The sequence below is a fragment of the Numida meleagris genome, chromosome 3, assembly GCF_002078875.1.
Source record: "Numida meleagris isolate 19003 breed g44 Domestic line chromosome 3, NumMel1.0, whole genome shotgun sequence".
Taxonomy (NCBI): Eukaryota; Metazoa; Chordata; class Aves; order Galliformes; family Numididae; genus Numida; species Numida meleagris.
The window spans coordinates 59,838,937-59,860,466 of NC_034411.1; the positions used below are offsets into that span (position 1 = coordinate 59,838,937).

Below are 21,530 nucleotides of genomic sequence, written 5' to 3' on the forward strand. Positions count from 1 at the left end.
GCTGTGGCTCATCATGACCTGCACATGCAGCAGGTTCTGAGGGAAAACACTATTCACCATATCAAACTGAGTTTTCTCAGGATGCAGTACTCACGCTGTGGCTCTCTGGCTTAGTAACATATTCAGAGGCCAGAGACAAAGCAGCAAAAGGTTATGTTTGTGATAGACTAGGTCAAATTTGCAGAGAACTGGACTTATACGCTGAGGCAGCAACATACCAAGGACCTTGAGTGACAGGGGTATATTGCCTCCCATTAAAGTCTCTGCAGGGTCATCAGAACCGTGTGGTAGGTGGCTATATCTTTCCTGTTCAGTTGCACACAAAAAAATGGAGGTAATTTGAACTTCAAACAGCTTTGAACTCATGCACAATAAAATGCAGAGTATGCACCTGGCTAAAATCTATTTTGAAAACATAATTATAGTCTCCTACGTTGTAAAGATATATGCTTCTACCCAACACTTTTCAAACAATTCCTTTCTCTTTAAAATACAAGTCTGGGCTGCATTCTTGAAAAAGATAAACCAGTGTACTTCCAAGTACGTGGCATCTTTTCAAAGATACCTCACATTCATCAGACCCACCGAGGTCACACAGTGACATCATCCCATTTCAATGCATTTATGAACAGTACTCCGGTGATTATGTCTACTTCAATTTAGTTTTCTGTTCTTGGGCAAGAAGTATAACATCCTTATTCAGTGAAATGGCTGCATTTTTCCTTTTTATTGCATGCAAAATGTCTCATAAAAATTCCTGAATTTGATTTATAATAGCAAATATGTTTGATGTGCTGTTCTTCTACTAGTTCATTTTTAACTTTTGTTAACTCCTGCACAAATTCATTAAGTGCCTGGTAACAGAAGAGCATGTCATACAATATTACTTAAACATGATGTAAACCAGTAACACACAATAAATCTAATGTCACATCTCTTAACCCACTTGATCATTTCCCTTTTCTGGCATGGTGGGCTGTCGATAAAACAAGCAGGCATGAACATGACAGGTTTAGCAAAATGAAGTGCTTTGTCTCCTAAGGCTTCGCATTTTTGCCAGTATAAGCAAACTGAGTAAGAAAGCTTTTTCCATGTATAGTTTCGTTTAACTATATTGGACCTTTTGAAAGTGATCTGTTACTGATGCTTACCCCCATTTAAGTAAGGAGACAGGCTTAGATGGACTGCATGGCTCCTGATGAACCAGCATTTTGTGGATATTTGTCTGCTAGGAGGAAACAAGAGGCAAGGCTGCCTTCACCCAGTTATTTCACTGTCTCCAGGCTGGAATGGAACGTGTGGGAGAGCATTTGCTTTTGTATCAGCATTCTGAAAACAGCAAATTTTTCCAAGATAAAGTAATTTTACTCCAGAAAAGAATGCCCACGAGGAGTACTTAACTTGCATAGCTACCACAGCATAACTGATTTGCATTAGCTATGCTGGTCGATTGCTTTGCTCTCAGTTTTTTACATCCCTAGCAATTCAGTGTGGCTGGTTCTCTTGATTAGAGCAAAGCCTTAACTGAATGTCTTCAGGTCTCTTTTCCCACATCAGAAAATTTCAGAAAGGAAGCTATTACGATGGTAGAAAAAATAAGTCTAAGAAAGTTGAAAAACACATACTGGTAATATTACTTGTAGCATTTAGGTTTATGACAACAGATATACCCCAGACTGGAGTCTCCAGTCTTTTAGCATTTGTTCAGTTTCAGAAATGATCCATGGGTGAAGATCTGTGGCTCTTACGGCACGTACAGTGATGATTAAAGTTAAGATTGTTAAGCAACTTCTAATTTGCTACATAGATTTCACAGTTTTTTAAATCTAAAGAAAAATATTTTTATTTGATAATAAATGTAATATAACATACTTCTTTTTAGCAGTTTTTCTTTGATATCTTTATCTAGCAAACTTCTTGGCTGGTGACTCCCACAACACCACAAAGGAATTGGAGAATTCCAGTTCCAGAAAATTATTATTGCAGATTCTTTACATATTCAGACTGGGTGGTTAAAGAAATGGCCTCTATTGCTGGGAAAGATCAGTTCAAAATTATCTGTACTTTTTAATTCCTAGATCCAGGATTTATTCTCATTGTGTTTTTCTATTTAACTCTCCTCATCTTTACACATTTTCATACCCCGCAGTCACAGTCATATTCAGCATACAACTGGTATACTTTCAATGATCTAATTGCCATTTCTGTGCTTTAATACTTTTATCCAAAAAATGGAATTGCACATTTAAATTAAAGAGAAAGCTTTTACATGGAGAAAAAGACCATGCAGAGAAATCTGCATTTTTTTCCTGGGACTCTAAGAAATGATCTCATGATACCAGATGGTTTGATGGTGGCATTCAGTAGGTCAGGCCGATGATTGGACTTTATGACCTTGAAGGTCTATTCCAACCTAGATGATTCTATTGTTCTGTGGTTCTATGCCAAGTTCCTATAGTTTTAAAAATCAGTACCTGGGCAGGAAAGACTAGAGTAGAAGTGCTTCAACACAGCCATGCTGTCATTGAGCAGTGGGAAGTTGGGCAACCTGCCTGCTCCTGATAGCTGTCTGGCAACCAGCACATCTGTAGCAGGATCAGCTGGCACATAGGTATAGTAGAAAAAGGTAGGGCACATGCTATTTCTTGCTCAGCTAGAATAGGTTTCAGGTGAGGATTCAGGAGAAGTAGAGATATTTAATGGGGAGGAATGAAGTCATATAGGATGTATTAGGTAAAGACAGGTTATCATAGACAGACAGGGAAAAGAAATCCAAGCGATAGTAGACTTTGTTAATCTTTCTTTTTACGGAACAGCTCATTTTAAACACTGAATGCCTAACAAGCCCAGGGACCAGCAGAAAGAACGTCTGGTCTCCCCTTTTCATCAGTGAATTGTATTTCAGTTGTAATTAGTCTACTACGGTTGGTCGCTAACCTAAACAGCAATGTATAATTCTGATCAGATGTGCCTTCACAAGTCATTTTACTTTCTTGGTAATCCTCTGTCGTCGTCATCTTCATAACTCTGAATCCTTTTTGCAGTTCTCATGTCACTTTTCAAAGTCTGTTCATTCACATCCAAAACAATCTTCAAGTTCTTGTTCTTATTTTAAAGGCAGCGGATAATTATTATATGAGAAGTGAATACATTTACTTCCACACTGGAATTTAGGTAATTCAGAGTCAAAGTCTACCACTGAGATGGGCAAACTAGCAAAATAATAGTAATTTTTAAAATCTAGAAATGAATATGGATAAGAAAACAAACAACAGAAATTATTTCATAACAATTCTTTAGTTCTGTAACACGGAAAAACACAAAGGAATGAATAATGATATTGGTTTGCTGCTTTTTATCCACCTACATATGAAAATATGTTATATTTCTTGTATAAATTATGTTATAATAAATAATTATCACATATTACATACGTAAAAATAGGCTGTAAGAGAGCAAAAGCTTTCATGCCATACTAACTTGATTATGCATACAAGCCATCAACTGTATAATGTAAATGTATTCTTACAAAATCCATGTGTCTCAGCTGAGGAAATATGAATGGGAATGAAGGTGTGTTGTTCTTCGTTACCAGGCCAGACCTGCAATGGGTAGCAGCTGGCCCATGCAGGCATGCAGAGCCCAGTGCTCTGGGACATGCCAGACTTACCCCTCAGGTTGATAGGGAGCATGGCAGGTAAGGACAGGCAGTCACCACCACAGCATTTCCTGCAGCTCATGTTTAAGCTGCCTTTTTGGGCCACTCCTCATCTGTCAGGCTGTCAGCTGGATTAATAGATTTGGCAGAGGCAGCTGCTCCTCACTTATCCCCTGCTCAGGCAGAGCCATGCTATGGGCTGACAAGGGGACCCTGTGGAAGATCAGTGTTTATGAATCACAATTACCACAATCCCATTTCATCCCAGAATGCTTATTTATGGGTGAAGGAAAGTCAGTCTTCTCTATCTCATCCCCTCTTAGTGCTTTATGAAAGATAATACAAAGAAAACATAAAACAAAGACAGTTTAATAAATGATAGTTAAATGGAGGCCTTGTGCTGCCTGTCATTTAAGTAATGTTTTTTTAAAAAAATAACTTGGTAATTTGAGTGGTGACATAAAGCTCTTGTTGTAAAGGAATTTGAGAAAAAGGCAACAACACTCACAGAAGGTCCAGAACATTGAAGGCTTAGTTGGAAAGCTGTACCAAATTAATGTTTGATTTGGCAGAGGTTTGCCAATAGCCAGTTTATTTCAGGCTTTGACTTGTCCATCACCTCATAAAAGCCAGATGAAGTTACAATGAAACCATGATTTTAGATGTATTTTAATAAATAATAAGCATATGGCAAAACTGAAAACTGAATATGTTGTTTGACAATAAAAAAATGTTAAAACCCAGAAGCCTCGAGGGAAGCTCTGAGAAGTGAGGGGCCTCTCACTGCAGCATGGCAGCCCCACTCACAGCATGCTGTTGCCACACGTACACTGGTTTTCCTGCAGGTCGCAGCCTGAAGTGTTTTCTGCTCTGTGAGGTTATTTTGGTGTTATGCACTGAATACTTGAGGCTGCTGTTACTGCTGTTTGACAAGATACGAGCAAAAAGAAAATCTGCATCCAAGCTTCCAAGCCAAGGGTGGCAGGAAAAGGGTGGACTGGGAGATCCCCTTGATTATGCAGGAGCTCAGGAGAGGAGCCATAAGGACAGCTTCTCTGCACACCAGTTGATAGCCAAGGGTGCCCTGCCAGCTGAGCTGTAGGCCTAGGTCAAACCCAGGACCAGGACTCTACTGAGTGTTCACTGAGCCCAAATCCACTGAGGCAAGCTCAGAAAAGACAGAAGACAGAAAAAAGTGGGTAGTAGGCACTTAAAATTGTAGCTGTCTTATTCAGAGACAAAGGCTCCCAGAGAGAAGGAGGTGCAGCCTGGACTAGTACAGAACATGGAGTTGGATGTGTCCATCACTCTTACTAGATAAAGAAAACAATGCTTATCTTCAGATCTTTTAATATTATGATAGGTGAATTGTTAAGGAAGAGGAAAGAACAATTGGGGAAAGGCTGAAGTGACTATGAGTGGATGCAAAGAAAGGATAAGGGGGCAAGCTAGGTAACATAAGGCTGAGGCAAGAACTTTTCTTCTATGAGGAAACAAAACGAGGTGATGGTAAGAATAGCACACTACAAAGTGGACAGGTTTCCACCACTTCCGAACTTTGCCAATCAATGTTTTACCTAGAAGCATCTCCGCCTGAAAAGCAGGATAGTGTTTTCCACAGGAAGAAGGATGGGGGAGGCCATCCCCAGTGGATCAGTGCCAGAATCTTCTCTGACATTTGCCCTACCTAGTGACCTTCAGCGACAGAAAGAGATAACAGGCCAGATAAAGGTTCTGAGGAATGAAATATCCTACCTCTGACAGGAAGCAAAACGAGATGTCTGGGAAAGGAAGCAAGTTAATACAGCCAAAATTCTATGACCCATCAATGGGTATTTGCACATTTAGTGGCATGCCACAAATTTCTCTTGTAACTTGTTCTGCTTTTCCACACCAGCATCTACAATATCCTTTGGCAGGAGATTCCATTAATCTTTTGCTGTTTGCATATCACCTCTTCTTTGTTACAGCTCCTGTTAGCCTCATCTGATGCTTCCTAGTTCATCTGATTAAGGAATACTCTGTCATTATCTTTTCTGCTGCACTCAAATAGAGACCTGTTAGAACCACACCAATTGTGCCAGCCGTATCATTTCAGTGGTGAAGAGCCTTCATCTACTTTGTTCATCACCAAAAAGCTTTCATTTGATCATTGTTACTCTCATCTTTCCTCTCCCAGTTGTCAGCGTATTTTTACCCCATCATTTACCCTTTTCTCCAGATTGCTTACAAATACGCTCAAGTGCAAAGTTCTCCAAGCTGAGATCTGTGCAAGGTTTAACTGGCATGCTCCCTTCACTGCAAGAGCTACCTACAGCTACTCTGCCTTCTGACCGTATGAAAGCTACATTCTCCATGTCAGATCCTCTTCCTTAGCCTACATCTACTCCATTTCACCTGAGTAACTCCAACAAATAGTTCTACAAATCCAAATAGGCTGCAGAAACAAGATGATTTAAATGCATGCTTGCTGATCCTGACAAATAAACTTGGTAGGTTGGTGAGGGTGTTGACTTTTCTGAAGTATGACAACTTTACCCATGGGGCTGCTAATTTTAGTTTTAGTTCTGTTCTCATTAACTAGCATTTCACATATCCTGCATTTCACCACACCAGTGCTTGGCTGTGCTGCGGAAGCCAAACTACTGAGCAAAGACACAATAAATTCAAATAGATTGATTAGAAGTTTTTGGAATGTTAATTTAATAGTTAATGGTTAAATTTCATTTCTTACAAGCAGACATAAATCCATCCATTATGTAGGGAAAATACATCTATTTCCTATAGTCACTATTTCAAGTACTATTTTAATCATTAAAACAGACATGTCTAAAAATTATGGCTATGTTTCTGTAATTTCTATGGAGCACATTCATCCCATTTTCTTAGAAAAGTAACAGGTTGTTTATAATCAAAGCCTTTTTTTATGTCTTGTCAAACATGTTGAGACTGCAAGTGAGAAGCAAACCTTTAACTCCAGTTTCAGCTGTAAGTATTTTGATTTCTTTGGACTCCTGAGCATTCTTTCATTGCTGTATATTGCATGCTAAAATTTCTGCAGATAAGAAACCTCCGGTATGATGGCCTTGACATTTGGTTGCAAGTCTTTGCTTTTTTGGAGGGGGTGGAGTGAAGGCAAAAAGAGTCACCATTGGCCAGAAACACTTAGCATGGAGCTCCGTCTGTTTATTTCATGGCAGTGAACTTTTTTTGTCCAGCTTTATTTTCTACAAAGATGAAATGCAGATGAACTTGCTACCTTGTCTGCTGTCCTCGCTGCTTGTACATAAACACGCCAAGGCTATTTTAAACTCAGCATTAAAAAACCCCCAACACATCAGACAAAACTTCACATCCACATTGTCAGCTCATTAGCATGGAAACTAAAACCAGTTCCTTTTTCTGAGAGAGGCACCTGGCTCAATTAACAGCTCACAAGTTTCAAGTTTACAGCCAGCTACAATAAAGACTGCCTTCTCTAAAAACCTCAATGGAATATGGAGCTTTAACACATGGTTCTACAAGGGAGTAGGATAACTGGATCAGAGCATATTTTCTTTTTTCTTTCCTAACATTTTAGTGACTTTCAAAAAGGTAAAACTGTGTTGCACATTAAGATGCTTTAAAAGAAATGGAAGTAGTAGCTCAGAGATAAAAATCACATGGCAGGCCATATTTTGCATAAAAAATACCCACAAAATAATTCTTACCTATTATTTAAGTTTTAAAACACTGTACTACAATCACATTAATCTTTGTGCTGGTGAACACAAAGATTCTGAAGTTTGTAACTCAATGTGATTTTTTAAGAAGCTACTATCTAACAATCATAAGTTTACATATTTATTTGGAGCTAGTTGACCAACATTCATGAATAGAATTTGTTTGAAGAAAAAAGTGAAACAGACAGTTTTTTTTTTTTTCCTTTTTCAAAACTTTATTAGGCAGACGTTACTAGATGACATTGTAAAACCCCTTGTGTGCAAGTGAATGAACTCTACAATACGTCTTCTCACAACTCATTAAATGCACAACCCCCCCATGGCTTCAAAATGTTAGTTCTAAGGTGGAGTGCATTGAAACGCTACTTTACATTCTTCTGTTTCATCATGGGGGAGCACTTCTTCAGTTTGCTAATAACACGGGATTGGGGTATCAGTGTAAGTGAAAGGAATGCCTTGAAAGGAATGAAGAACTAAGTCTAGACTTACGAACTTCACTCTCGATACAGACACCAGAATCGTCGCGTAGCCTTTTAAATTGAACTGCCTACCATGAATGTGATTGTATTTAGCAAAGTGAAGCAGTACAGAGACATACCCACTACTGAATACTAGTGAGGTAACATATTGAAAACAAACTGTTAAAAAATTCACTTACTTTCAAAAGGTCCTGTCCAGCAGGACAAACATTGGCAGAACAACTTCCCTTGTATCCATGCATGTACATGTGCATATACAGCCTGTGTCATCTATAGCTTTTTAAAGAACAGGATTTTAGTTATACATTCATCAGGACAAGTTTAAAATCATACATAACTATGGTAAATTCAACAGAAGACTTCAGTGAGCTGTTTCTGGACCTCCTAAATTAAAAGGCACTCTGAAGAAGGTAGCAGAAAATAATCCTCACAAACATTGACACAAACTGAAGCAGCCACAAAAGTAGAATATTCAACAGGGATTACTGGTATAAATTTAACATACCATCTTGAATTATTTGTAAAATATTGCCCAGGACTACCAGACATCTTTGTCAAGTTACATCATGAAGACCATTGATGTGATACTATGCAACAAGCATAGTTATCAGCTAAAAGCAAAACACATGTACCGGAAGAACTTAACAGCATTTTGGTTGCATGCCTGCTGGTTTTAAGAGAGCAGAATGATATTCAAGGAAGTAATTTTTTGAAATGAACAGCAACTCTTGGGAGCGATGAAGTATTTTGACATGGTGCCTCATATTCAGTGGGTTACAGAATGACTTAGTTCATGCCTAAAAGTTAGAGATAATACTGAAATAGAATCCGTTAATATTTTGGAAGCAATAATTAAAATTTTATTCAGTATGACTGTATCAAATTCCCTATCACCAAAAACTTCAGATTTGAAAGCTGAATCCTGATTAAGCACTCATGTATGATACATTATGAAGAAGTGACACTCCAAGTGACAGCCATATTACTAATTAAGAACTCCAGCAGGGGAAAAGGCCTCTTATGCAGTTCAGAAAAACGAACTAATTTCAAGCAAAAAGGTCCTAGAAAATAATCTTCTCCTCTTCATCCTTTTCCTTCTTTCCTTCACAAATTTTTAGTGGAGGAAATTGAACATAGAGAAAATGTTTTTATTATAAACCTACAATAAACAGACTTTCTAAACATTTTTCATCTAACACTCACCAGTTGTCAATTCTCAGTTTCCTCCTGATAATTACCATTTTGTAGCTCCAAATTTTTTCCCCTAACAGTTCATATAATTGAAATTTTTTTTATAAAGCTTTTCTTGGCATCTGATTTCAAATATATGGACAAAAGAAGAGGAAGCAATACTAGTAAAGTCTATTAGAAAAATCTAACTCATAAAAGGTAAAATTCCACTGTTCTCTGGGACAGTAATCCCAGAAAAACTCTACAGTATCCATTCTGAAGGTTTCTAAAGATGGAGTAATGAATGGTATTCTGCAGATCACGCATCCCCCCTTGCAGTGAAGGGCAGAACAGAGATCCAAGAGTTGCTCCACTAGGCATCACTATCCACTCTAATGGACCAAACCATCAACGTACCTACCCCAGATGAATTACCAACTTATATTAACAGGATACGTTAGCTCAAATAGGATACCACTGAAATGCTGTTAAACTGCCCCAAGTCCCAAACTATCCACAGTGCATCCCTGTGCCCCATGCTCCTCAGTACTTCCATCTTCACAAGCCCTGGAGACTGAAGGTGTACATACTACAGCTCTGGTATAACCTAAATTCAGTTGAATTCTCATCTCCAAAGAGATGCTTGTTCTTTTAGTAGTTGAAGATGCCTAGCTGATTATGCTGGAAGACCAAACTCATTCTGACAACAAATACAAGATGCATTTCCACAGAAGTCTGAAGATGAATAGGAAGTTAGAAAAAACTGAAATTAAGATCAGTAGAATTAAAATAGGTATGTCATTATCATTCCTGAAACAATAACTTGTTCACTAACAATGTTCTTCAACCTAGCAAGCCAGTATTTAGTCTGGCTTAACACATCTGTGTGTAGGACTGACTACTTAGCAATATGGAATTTCTGTTCTATCAGGGGGAGGGTGGAGAACACTTTTCATTTGTTTCAAGCAATAAGGCACTTACACATTCAAAATTTTTCTCATACAAAACACACAATACTGGAATTCAAGTGTTGATTACATGGATATTACCTGCCTCCAGTTTTTATAACCTTACTCTTAGTCATGCAGAAAGTTCTAACCACAAATGCACGTAGATTTTATGCAGCTCAAATATGGAATTAAAAATTTCTTTATTAACGAAACTGAATTTTGTCTAGCATTCTACATGTGCCAGAAACAGCTAGACTAAAAAAGATACGACCTATCATTTTACTAACTTTGCATCCCAGCACTCAGATTAAACTTAAAGGGAATTTTTGACATTAAAATAGAGAAAGAAATGGGAAAAAGAGAAAATTTCTTATCAGCTCGTTGAGAAATTAAGACGGAGCTCAGCTTTGACAGCCTTCTCAGAAACAGAAGATACTTTCTTTTTCTCAGCACTTATTGTTAATTCTCATCTCTACCACAGGCAAGATAATTTTCAACAGATATCTTAAAGGGTTATTTGGACTCAGATGGTTAGTTCTGTAACAAAAAAGGTTGTCTAATTGAAAGAATGCAAAATGAAAAGCCGTAAAGAAGAGATTTCAGTAGTTTGCATTTAAATAAATACAACAGAAATAATCTTTTCCCAGTATAGTTCAGCAAAATCTTATGTGATCATTTCCTAAGATCCAATTTTGTCCTCAGCCATTTCCAGAAGTTAGTTTCAGATTATGAAATTAGGAAGGAAAAGGAGTTAGAAATCAAGTGTAGAATTAATGGAAATATGGTAAACAGTGGAAATCTCGTTTTATTATGAGATCGGTAAAATAGCGATATGGAATAATCTACACCTGTTCTTGTAATTTCTGGACATGAAGCAACATAGTGTAAATTGATTCAAAGAACTCTTTATAGCGTGTTTTTATGCAAAAAGATCTCCTTATCCACAGCTTGCATAAGAATAGAAAAGTTCAGTTGGAAGGGACCTACAGAGCCCCAATTCCCCATTGCTTCAGAGCTAACCAAAAGGTACATCATGTTGTTGAGGGCATTGTCCAAATGCCACTTGAACAGGCACAGAGCATCAGCCACCTTTCTCGGAAGCCTGTTCCAGGGTATGACCACCCTCATGCTAAAGCAATGTTTCCTAATACCTCAATTTAAGACATAAAAGAAAAATGTTTCTTGACTGCATCAGCGCTTTTACAAGACAGACTCAAAATGTGTGAACAGCTTGTTTGGATTCTGTGAGTAGATTTTCATTCCAAAAATGAGGTAAATGTGGCATTGTATTAGTAATATCATGCTCAGTAACAGAAGGATAAAATTGGAACAATACTGTTTTAACTTTGTCAAGTTTTCAGCAAGATAAAACACTGAATAGGTCTAGCATGCAACAGTGTTCAAGCAGGTATGTGCAAAATCCACTTTATACTAAACAAGTTTTTTTTTTTTTTACATAATAAATTTCTCCTCTTTGGACTTCAATCCACACAACACATTTGAGATCTACTTTTCATGTTTTGATAAGTCGACTAAGCTCAAAAAAAGACTTCTTCCACACAAATATACATTCTTAATACACTAATTACTATTATACCTATTTTTTAATAAAAAATAGGTATTGAGAAGTGAACAATTTGAATTATTCTTAGAAATTTACGTTTTTTGTTTTTTTTTTTAAACTAGGGAATAACTAATTAAAGCCTACTACAAATCATCACTGTTGAAATCAAGCACACACTGATTTCATTTCTCTACCTAATGCCATTTCACTAGGCTAAGAGCATCAGCGACTAGTTGCACTAAAGGAATGAGCACTCCAATCCTTACTGGAGAGCAAGCGTACAGATCCTGAGCCCATGTGCACAGAATATGGAAAAAACAGCAAGGAAGTTATACTCCTGTGTAACTGTCACAATCAACATTTGTTTGCTTATTTTAATTTAAAAAAATCTGTTAGCAATGTGCCAGCTTCAGTGACTACACTGCTAGTCTTGCAGCTGAACCAAGGCTCAGCTGTTTTTCATGTAACAGTAGTATGAAAAGCCAGCAAATATACTAGTAAAATAACTTGTTAAATACATGCACCTTCTTTTCTATGTGTTAAGCCTGAAAAACGTTAAACAGCTGTAACTCCAATTCTTACACCATGCTTACACTTGTTATAGCAGAATTTTAAAATGTATTATTTAACACTGTCTGTGGACACTGTTTTTGTTACTGATAACTCAAATCATTAAGATCCCTCTCATATAAAAGCTTACGTTCACTCCCCTATTTGCTTTAGTAAGAATGCTATTTGGACAATCTTCCTTATAGTTGACTAGTAGTATTGTTCTGTGAGTGACAGGATGGGCTTTATGATAGCTTGCATTTCAGAAATAAACCAGATTTTCAAGTTGCCACATAATGGTTGTCAATTATGGCTATTAACATTCTTGCTAGTATTTTGGAATACCAAGGCATTTTGGCCAAATCCTGGGCTGGCAAAAAATGCGTATAAAACTTCTGGTTTAACAGGGCTAAGGCTGATGTCAGGAGCAGACCCACTACAAAATTAGAAGACACAAATAAATTGTATCTCTAGTTCCCTTGTGTATGATTCTTTCCACCAGCAAAATGAACAGAGGTGAATATAGATTATAAAATAACAGTAATCTATAGTTCTCCACCACAGCTTGGCACTACGCCATAATTATCATATCAAGAATTAGGGCTGATGCAGTGTCTACTCAGGAAGCAAACTAACACAACTAATTTTAAAAAAAAAAAAAAAGAGTCTGCATGGCAAATTGTTTGGCCATTGAACATGAAATGGTTTCTCAGATCTAACTGGCAAGAGAAACCATTCTATCAGTAGGGAATTTGTATCCTCTGACAGAATTATTGTTCTTTCTATATACCACTGAATGTCACACAGGCTAATTAATATATTTTAGTAAGTACAACTTGATATTGGTCAAAACCAATAAATATATGTAAATAATAATAAAAAAGCTATCATACCAGGAAGAGTTACGAAGTGAGCAGTACTAACAAAAATAAAAATGCTCCCTTCCACACATTTGCACTGCCCCAGAGAAAGATAAAAGATCAAAGTGCACTGCATTTTAATGACACTTGAAAGATTACGACTGTTTATAAAGGTGATGAGAATTGAGAACAAACTATTTTTTTGTGCAAAACTAAAATTGATGGGTCTTTCAGAGCACAGGGCTACTCCAAACTGCACTTTTGCCTCTCATTTGTATCCACCCGTTTCTTACTTTCATTGGCAAATATATTTACAAAAAAGAACCATACCATTATTTTCCAGTTACATATCCTGTGTGAGCTCTGTCAATACACAACTACATTCAGAAAGGCCACAGCAGGCAAAAAAGACCCTGGCACTGATATGGTTAAGCAGCCCTGAAACTTGACCCAATTAATGAAATCTCAAGAGCTGAAGAGCAGCATGGAGGAAAAGGAGGAAACAAAAAAGACAGCATGAAAAAAACCAGAACTCAATAGATCTGCACAAAAAAAGCATTTATTTGGCCATACAGATGCACTCAACACGTGGAGCACATACCTGGAGTGGCCAGTTTGAATCCATAACTGGAAATAGTGAAGGGCTCTAGCAGCTCCGAGGATGCCATACTAACCTGAAAATAGCTGATCTGGAAACAGGAGGTAATGTGAAGACATGAAGTACATGAAAGGGTAGAGTGACACACAGCTAGAACAACTCTTGTTACTTCAGTCTCATCTGAAGATCAAGAACAAGAAAGACATTTTGAGCAGTAGTGGGTGCAATTACTGACAGTTCCTACAAAGATAGCAGAGAAAGGTGTCCGCAAAGGCCACACACCTTCAGGGAAGGCCAGTGCTGTTGAAGATCTGCACCTCCGTCCAGGTTATCTAAATGCAGGGAAAGATGATGGGTCAAAGTAAAAAGCAGCTTCAGCCTGAACTGCAAGCAGTCCCTTGCAACTGGCACAACCCAGAGGCCTCTGCCCCAGCAGAAGCCAGCAGAGCTCTGCTCAGCCTGGAGCCTCTGCAGGGCACCCAGCTCTGACCCAGCACAAAAGAGCCTCAGTACATTAACATAACAATTTCCAGACAGCTTAGAAATACAGCTCACATAGAACAGATATAAGCACTTAATCCGAATACAGATATTGGTGAGCAAGCACTTCTTAGAAGAATAAATAATCCTGAATATGGTGAAAGCAATCTGGATACTCAGCATACAATAGCATCTACTTTAGCAGGTTAACCTGACTGCCTGATGGTATTTCCTGCTAATAGAGATGTAACAGAACAGTCTGATGGTTTCTTAAGAGTACAGTTAAAGCCAAAACTTCTTGATGTCCTGAAAGAAAAGCGTCTTTTAAATTCCTCACAACTACGTTCACTCCATTTCCTTAGAAATGGAAATTAATGACTGTAAAATAAATGATATGACTTTGATGTAATGTAAGATTTTGTACAATGAGAATAGTTGTTTAAAATTTACATTTCATTGGATGAAGTTACTGTGCTGCACAATATTAATGAAAAATTGTTACATATTATTCAAATGGCCATATTTTTATATGGATAGAAAGACTTCTGTATCCTTACTCTGCCTGGCTCCTGTGTTTTTTTTCCTCATCTACAGAGGAAAGCAAATACTGTCATTCCTATTTTTTCTCTGCAAAGAAATGGAGATTAGACTCTCTCATCTTTAAATGGTCGAATATGCCTAGTTTTGCTGCATGTAAAAAAAAAAAAAAACTGCTTTGATTAATCTGTTCTGATAAGATCCAAATGGTTTGAATTAAATTATAATGTAGGAGTTGAGATGTATGCTTTCCCCTCCACTTGTAACATTCTTTTTGAATGTAAAGTAAATGCAGATCTATTTCTTCTCTTTATGCTCTTTATTCTAGCATTTTAATTTCAGATCTTACTGAACTCAGAGAAACTGAAAATAGTGAACAGCAGAGAGAACACAGCTAAGACGACAGCAAGAATATCTCACATAGTTTACAAGGAATCAGGAAAAGAAAGGAAATTAACACACTGTATAGTTACTGATAACCTCAAGTACTAAAACATTCTCAAGTGGAATAGTTTGACATGGTATTACAGACTGTATTGCAAAACCAAATCTATTTATATATATATAAATGCATCTCTCACTCTCCGAGGTCTGAAGTTTTCTAAATAATACAAAAATATTTTCATTATTTGACATTTAAACAAAGGAATAAGAATCCCTGAGTAAGCCAAAGACAACTGATATGTATGGCCTCAGAAAACACTCAAAACCAAGACTTGATTTTAAGGCAGCTTCCAACCTGCAGATAAAAGAGAAATAGAAAACTGATGTGTTACAGAAGAAGAAATCTAATTAGCAGGTGCATTTGCATTGAGAATAGTATTTGAACATTACTTCTAAATGTCATTGCTACCCAGCTCAATTAATGCATCTTACAAAGGTACTATTTCAACTGATAGGACAACAGGGTCAACATGTCCTTAAATTCAAACAGAAAAATTAAGTACTGTTGACTGTCACGGTATGCTTGCGCGCACGGTTTCAACAAGGGAAGAAAAAGGAACAAGGAAACAAAACCAGAAGCTGACTGAAAAGACACATACTAGCCAACTATGGTAAGCTGATATTTGTGTTTCCAAGTAAACAGAATTCATCATTCATCCACTGAGGCTTTGAAGTCAGAGTGAATATTTTATGATAATAGAGTATTATGTTGGTGGGGAAGTGGACTTTTACTTAAAAGTTACAACCAGATTCAGACGTAATAACTTTCATAGAAGGAGGTACAAAGTAAATCCTCTCAAAAGATACGTTATTTCTGAGTGTAAATTTTGAGGTCTGTAGACTTAGGACACTGATTATCTCCCTTTCCCCTCTCCCACATAAATATGCATCCATATACACACATATATACACATCTTCAAACATTAAAAAAAGTACCTTCACACTACAGATCTAATCTTCAAGATCACAGCTTTCTTTAATATAAGTAGGTATTTTTCTAATTTTCTCACTTTGGTGTATCAGTGTTCTGCTAACACAACTTATTTCATTTTTTTTCTTTTAAGTTGCATTTGTACGATACACTTGGATTATAACTAGAAAGGAAAAACTGAGTCTCAACTCCAAATTACATTGCCCTTGTGGTGATGTGCTGAGAAAGAAGTCTAGTGACAAACAGAGGCACTCTGAAGTTCAGGAATAAAGGCCATGGATTGCTATTCTCTTCAGATCTGTAACACACCAGGAACAGTGACACTGGAAGTAGAGAATAAGAATGAAATGGTCTCCTAATAATTAATGATCCCTTCCTTTAACCAGAATTCATAAATTTTCTTCATGAAACACCAGTGGATGCTCTAAGACTTACGTAGGCTACTTACAAAGCAAATGTACATGCTATTTAGGTTATAGAATTTCATTAAGTCAATCTTCTACACACAACTAGCGTGTAGCCTGTGTACTATATGCCAGTTCAGAACAGGTTTCCAGCTTCCCTGCAAATTCATTTCCTTGTATGTTCTGTGTCACATTTCAGTGGATATCAATGGCCTGTTCTATCTCAAGTTACTTCTTGTTATCTAAACCCTTCAAATCTTTTCTTGTACTGAGAGAGTTTCAAAATGCTGTACTTCTCTGGCAAACTCAACTTCTAATCGGTATTAATGGGCTTTCAAAAATTAAATACAAAAGCAAAACCAATCAGCATATTTGTAAGTATCATGGAGTTTCAATAACAGTAATAATATTTCTGAGGCACTGTTATTTGGCTGTGGCAATCCGTGCTGCACAAACGCAATCTACACTCTTGCCCTCAAGTAGGACAACTCAGAAGACAACCAGCTGTCATGTTCTGGCATGTGATGGGGTTTTGGTATGCTGAACAGAATGCTGTGTGATGGAAGTTATTTACAGAAGTAGTTTTTAATACCAAAAGTAGTACGCTCAGTATACAGTAAGAGTCCAAACACTTCTAAGCATTTCCCCCTTAAAGGCGAACACTGAAGTTAAATGGTACACATTAGCAGTTAAATGATTTCTTCACAGGCCAAATCGGTAGTAGAGTTGTGGCTAAAATACAGACTTTGATTGTCTAGTCCAAGATCTTAGACTTAAATCTTCCAAAAAAACCCTTCAAAGTAATAATAATAGAAAAAATATTTTAAAAGCAGCAGTCAGGGGGCCCATCCTGTTCAGAGTGCACCACAGCAAAGAGGCTTTCTGGTCTGCAGTAGTGTTTCAGCTGAGAGAAGATGGCTGGAGATCCCCCACTCTTCCTCCAGGGCGATGGCTGCAATGCCGCTACCAGCACTGTATTGCTCTGCTGCATAAACCATGTATAGCCCTTTGCAGGACCAGCTCAGTTCAGTGAGTATGGCCCATCCTCACCAGGGCATACCTGTCCGTGACCTCTTCCTCTGCTTTTTACAAAGGCAATAGATAGGAAACACAAATAAACCTGTTAAAATAAGAAAATAAAAAGAAAGCCATCATAAAATGCGCTGAGTTCTTTATATGTAGAGTATTAAGACACAGCATGCTATGTCTCAAGAAAGTTTAGAGAAGGTATTTAGACAAGCAGATAGAAAGAGACCTAGCCTGCAACAGTCTCTTCGGCAGCCAATTAAGTTACACTTTCTCTGTTCAGCTTACAACAGAATTCCTGCTAACCTCTCTCCCATCTCTGACAAATTAATTCCCAAACCATGCTTTGTTTTGTATAAGATACAAACTTAAAACTTTTAACAGCACTTTAGAAATTCTTAGATCTAAATACAAGACTGATTTAACTAAACTTGTCCTCATAAACATGTAACATGCCAATCTAAAGGCTATGAAATATCTACTTGACATTTTTAATTCGGGGTTCTTTTCTTCTGCAGACTACCAGCTCTAAAAATTATCTTATCCTTTAATTCAGCCAGTTTAACATGCAATAAAAATATTTTTATATTTTTATAAATTTACATATATTATATAAAAATATAAAAATATCTCTGCATATATAAATTAATTTTTTACAAATGTCCTTATCAATTGTGAAGTAATACCAATGTTTAACCTTGTCCAGGTAATGATCTATTTATTTTTAAAGGCTTTTGAGAAAAATAAGCTGTAAATGACAAACAAACACATTTAGAAAAAAAACAACACAGATTTATTCAAGTAAGAAAATTGTTTGTTAGAAGAGGTACTTTTTCAAGCCCAAAGGAAAACCACCTCCTCCTTTCTCTTACCACCAGCTGACTGAAATCGCGCAGATTTACTTTCCAGACACCACTACAATAATAACAAATCACAAAAGGATACTTTTGCAAACCTTGTTTTGCTGACCTGCCTTGCAACTGGCGTAAAATGGTTAACTATGATACTGAGATTTCTGTAACAGTTGTGTTGACCAATATTGCTATAACCAGCTCCAAACCAAAACTTAAATATAAATAATATTTTTGGAACTACTCACACCGCTTTTCCTGATTGTCTCTTATCTGCCTATGCATAGGATGGGACTTTAACAGTAGCCTTAACCAAAGAATTGAAAAAAATGAAGTAAACCTAATAGGCATAAAATGCTAGGAGGAAAAAAGTTCTGAAGACAAGTTATTTAAAAAAAGCACGTGCTTCATACTAGACGTATATCTAAGAAAATAACACTTTTTGTGTGTCTCTCTCTTAGAGATGAACCTACTGAGATGTTGAAGTCGTACAGAAAACCACTGCAAAATCAGACGCACTCATTTATGTTATTCTTACCTACTACAACAGCTACGGCTCCCAGTGCCAGTCCCAGAATCAGTATTAGGGGTGTAATGAGTAGTTTTCCAGCTGAAACAGAAAATTCATTAACAATTCAAAGTAAGCATTCTATTTTTTCCTTTTGAGTCGTCCACAAATATTTGTATATCTGACTTCTCAAGAGCCGGTCTTATTTTTTTTTTTTTAATACTTACTAGGATCTCTATTTGTAAAGTCACTGTACAAATTCAGATAGGAGCTATCTACACATTTCTATTTGCTCTCTTCACCCACTGCCACTGAGAGCAGCTCATTTTGTACATTAACACTTAACTTGCATTTACTTCTATTCCTATTCTGGAATCCCTTAGGCATTGTGACAGGAACACGATGGATGGGAAGCTATTATCTTCTGGCTTCTCCAAAATCCTACAGAAAGATGCCAAGCTAACCAGCATCTTCAAGAGCGAAGGTTAGCTCAAGGTGATGAGATCAGTTGGCTTCTACAGATCATTTTTCAGGCTTTAGAAAGCTATGGTGAAGCCCTTGCATATAGTTGTGATTTATTTCTAAATCAAAACATAGCCGACTCTATTTCGGAACTTACATGAATAAGGTACCTAAGTCTAAGAGCAAAAGAAGTGTGTTCACGTTCTTTACTTTGAGTTTATAAACTGTATAACTGCAGGGAAGCAAGGCAGGGTACCCTCTGAAACACCTAAGTCAAAGCTGAGCTTAGAATCCAAATTATTTTTCTCATGTTTAAAACTTTCAACTGAACAGCAGAATCTCTAACTGAGTTGGCTGGATGGCTATTTCAAATAAGTCACTTGCCTCAGAAGTCTGAAAACACAGCAGGGTAGGCATGCTTACTATGTACCAGCTGCTTCAACACGGATTTGAAATTAAGCAATTCACTACATTAAGCACATGTTTCAAAGATTACCTCTGGAAAGAGAGGAAAAGTGAGTTCGTTATCTCTCTTTTCGCTACCCTTCCCCCTCTCAAGCCACTTGTATCAGATTTCAATAAATGGATTACTTCATTCAACAATGATGTAAATCCCTCCATAACCTTAGCCACTAATCTGAGCAGCAGAAAGGAAAAATGAGATATTTTGGAAATATTTACAGTGGTTAAATGAATCAGTCCATTTCACGCTTTTCTTTTGATAGCTTTTAAATTTCATAGGAGCGTTGTGAGTAGGAAACATTAATTCCTAGCAGAAAAAAATTGGCAACTATTGTTGGTATTACTCTAGTTGCTAGGCATCCTAATGGCAAACCTTCCTGAGATTCCACTGCACTGCATTCTATAAACACAGAAGTTGTCGTTGCCTTAAATAAGTTACTCAAGTATAGAGAGGAAAAGGAATGTAGAATGATGAGAAAGCCTCAAGAAAAAAAGAGTGACAAACCATCTTAAAAATTACTGGAGCTTTATTAATTTTGAAGTAAAGCCTACAAAATTCTGTTTTGAGTATAAGCTTTCTATATGCTAACAGTCATATAATTTGAATGTCAGAAGATTGTGGCATGCTTGGTACCAAAATTACTAAAAACTTAATCCACTGAACTGATAATTAAGTACACAACAACAGAGTCTGCAGAATGGTTAAGCTTTTTTTTTTTTTTTTTTAAACCAGAGTCACTTCTTTGCCCACACAAAGAACATTTCCTAAGCTAATTCAGTTTAAGAACTTGTTTATTTACATTTGACAAACTAACTTAGAGCTGCAATAAAGCATGAATGTTTGTCTTTTCCCTTCTGCCTGTGAATATGAAGTTGAATACCGTGTAGTTTATTAGTTCCAAATCTGACAGGGTAAAGAGACCTTTCATCATCATGGGACAACCAGTTCAAGAGCCTTATCTCCCTTTAGTTATCAGTGTATTCCTTCTAAAGGTTAAACTTCAAAAATGAAACAAAATTCCTTTTCTACTTACAGATCTACTACATTTAAGTCCTTAATTTTACCTTTTACAAAGATAAAGTAACAACGCAAGGTGAGCAAGACTCACACAAATCACCACTGGCTAGGAGTATAAGCATCACAAATCACTGCACAGCAGCAGAAACAGATTAACTTAAATAATCTTTTGTTAAGGTAATATGAAACAAATATGTAAAATACTGTTTTGTATGTCTAAATTGAAAATTGATTTTTATTCAAATGCAGTTTGACGTATGTCATTCATCACAGTGTGAAGGACTATGAGGTTCAGAGAGAGTCATGACACACTAAGAAATGCTGTTGAGTCGACAGACATTTATTACAGTCACTACATTTCCAAGAATTAATTTGTCCTATTTCTGGTAGCTCCAAGATTGCTAGCAAAGAGCAAATGTCCCAGCAGTCTTGTCCCACAGTTGAATAAAATTCTTGACTGCTTATCTAGGTTATGATAGTCATTCTGGTAATGCCCAAAGTTAGTTTTTAAGGATAATCACATAAATTGTTGCAAGTAAAAGAAGCCTAAAAAAAGAATCATTTAAAAAATTCTAATCAAAATAATTGTAGACAATTTCTCTACAGACTTATTCAACATGAAGATTTAGTTATTTGTAAATAAAATTAGTAAAGTAGTAACTGTATTTGCAAGTGTTTTGGAGAAGTTTCATCAGTTTTGATATATGGAAGGTGATTCTTCTGCAAAATAGGGGAAAAAACTCTCTCTAAACATTACTTTTGCATAACTTTGGTTTGGCTGGTTTTTTTTTTTTTTTTGGAGGTGGTTAATATTTTCAAATCTCAAATCATTAGAGAATTCTTTGTCATTCTAAAAG

General features: G+C 36.8%; 1 protein-coding gene across 8 annotated transcripts in view; it reads right to left on the minus strand.

Annotated features, from left to right (window-relative positions):
* Window positions 1-21,530, minus strand: part of TPD52L1 (tumor protein D52 like 1) — a 151,567-nt gene that overhangs the window by 80,919 nt on the left and 49,118 nt on the right. The window contains exons 4-5 of one of the 8 annotated variants that reach the window (XM_021389541.1): window positions 18,762-18,833; window positions 8,963-17,466 (exon numbers count right to left, since the gene is read on the minus strand). The exons of the other annotated variants lie outside the window; for them this stretch is intronic. Coding sequence (XP_021245216.1) covers window positions 17,393-17,466; window positions 18,762-18,833 — 146 coding nt within the window. The 3' untranslated portion in view covers window positions 8,963-17,392. Of the gene's footprint in view, window positions 1-8,962; window positions 17,467-18,761; window positions 18,834-21,530 lie in introns of those variants that run through there. 8 annotated transcript variants of the gene reach the window in all.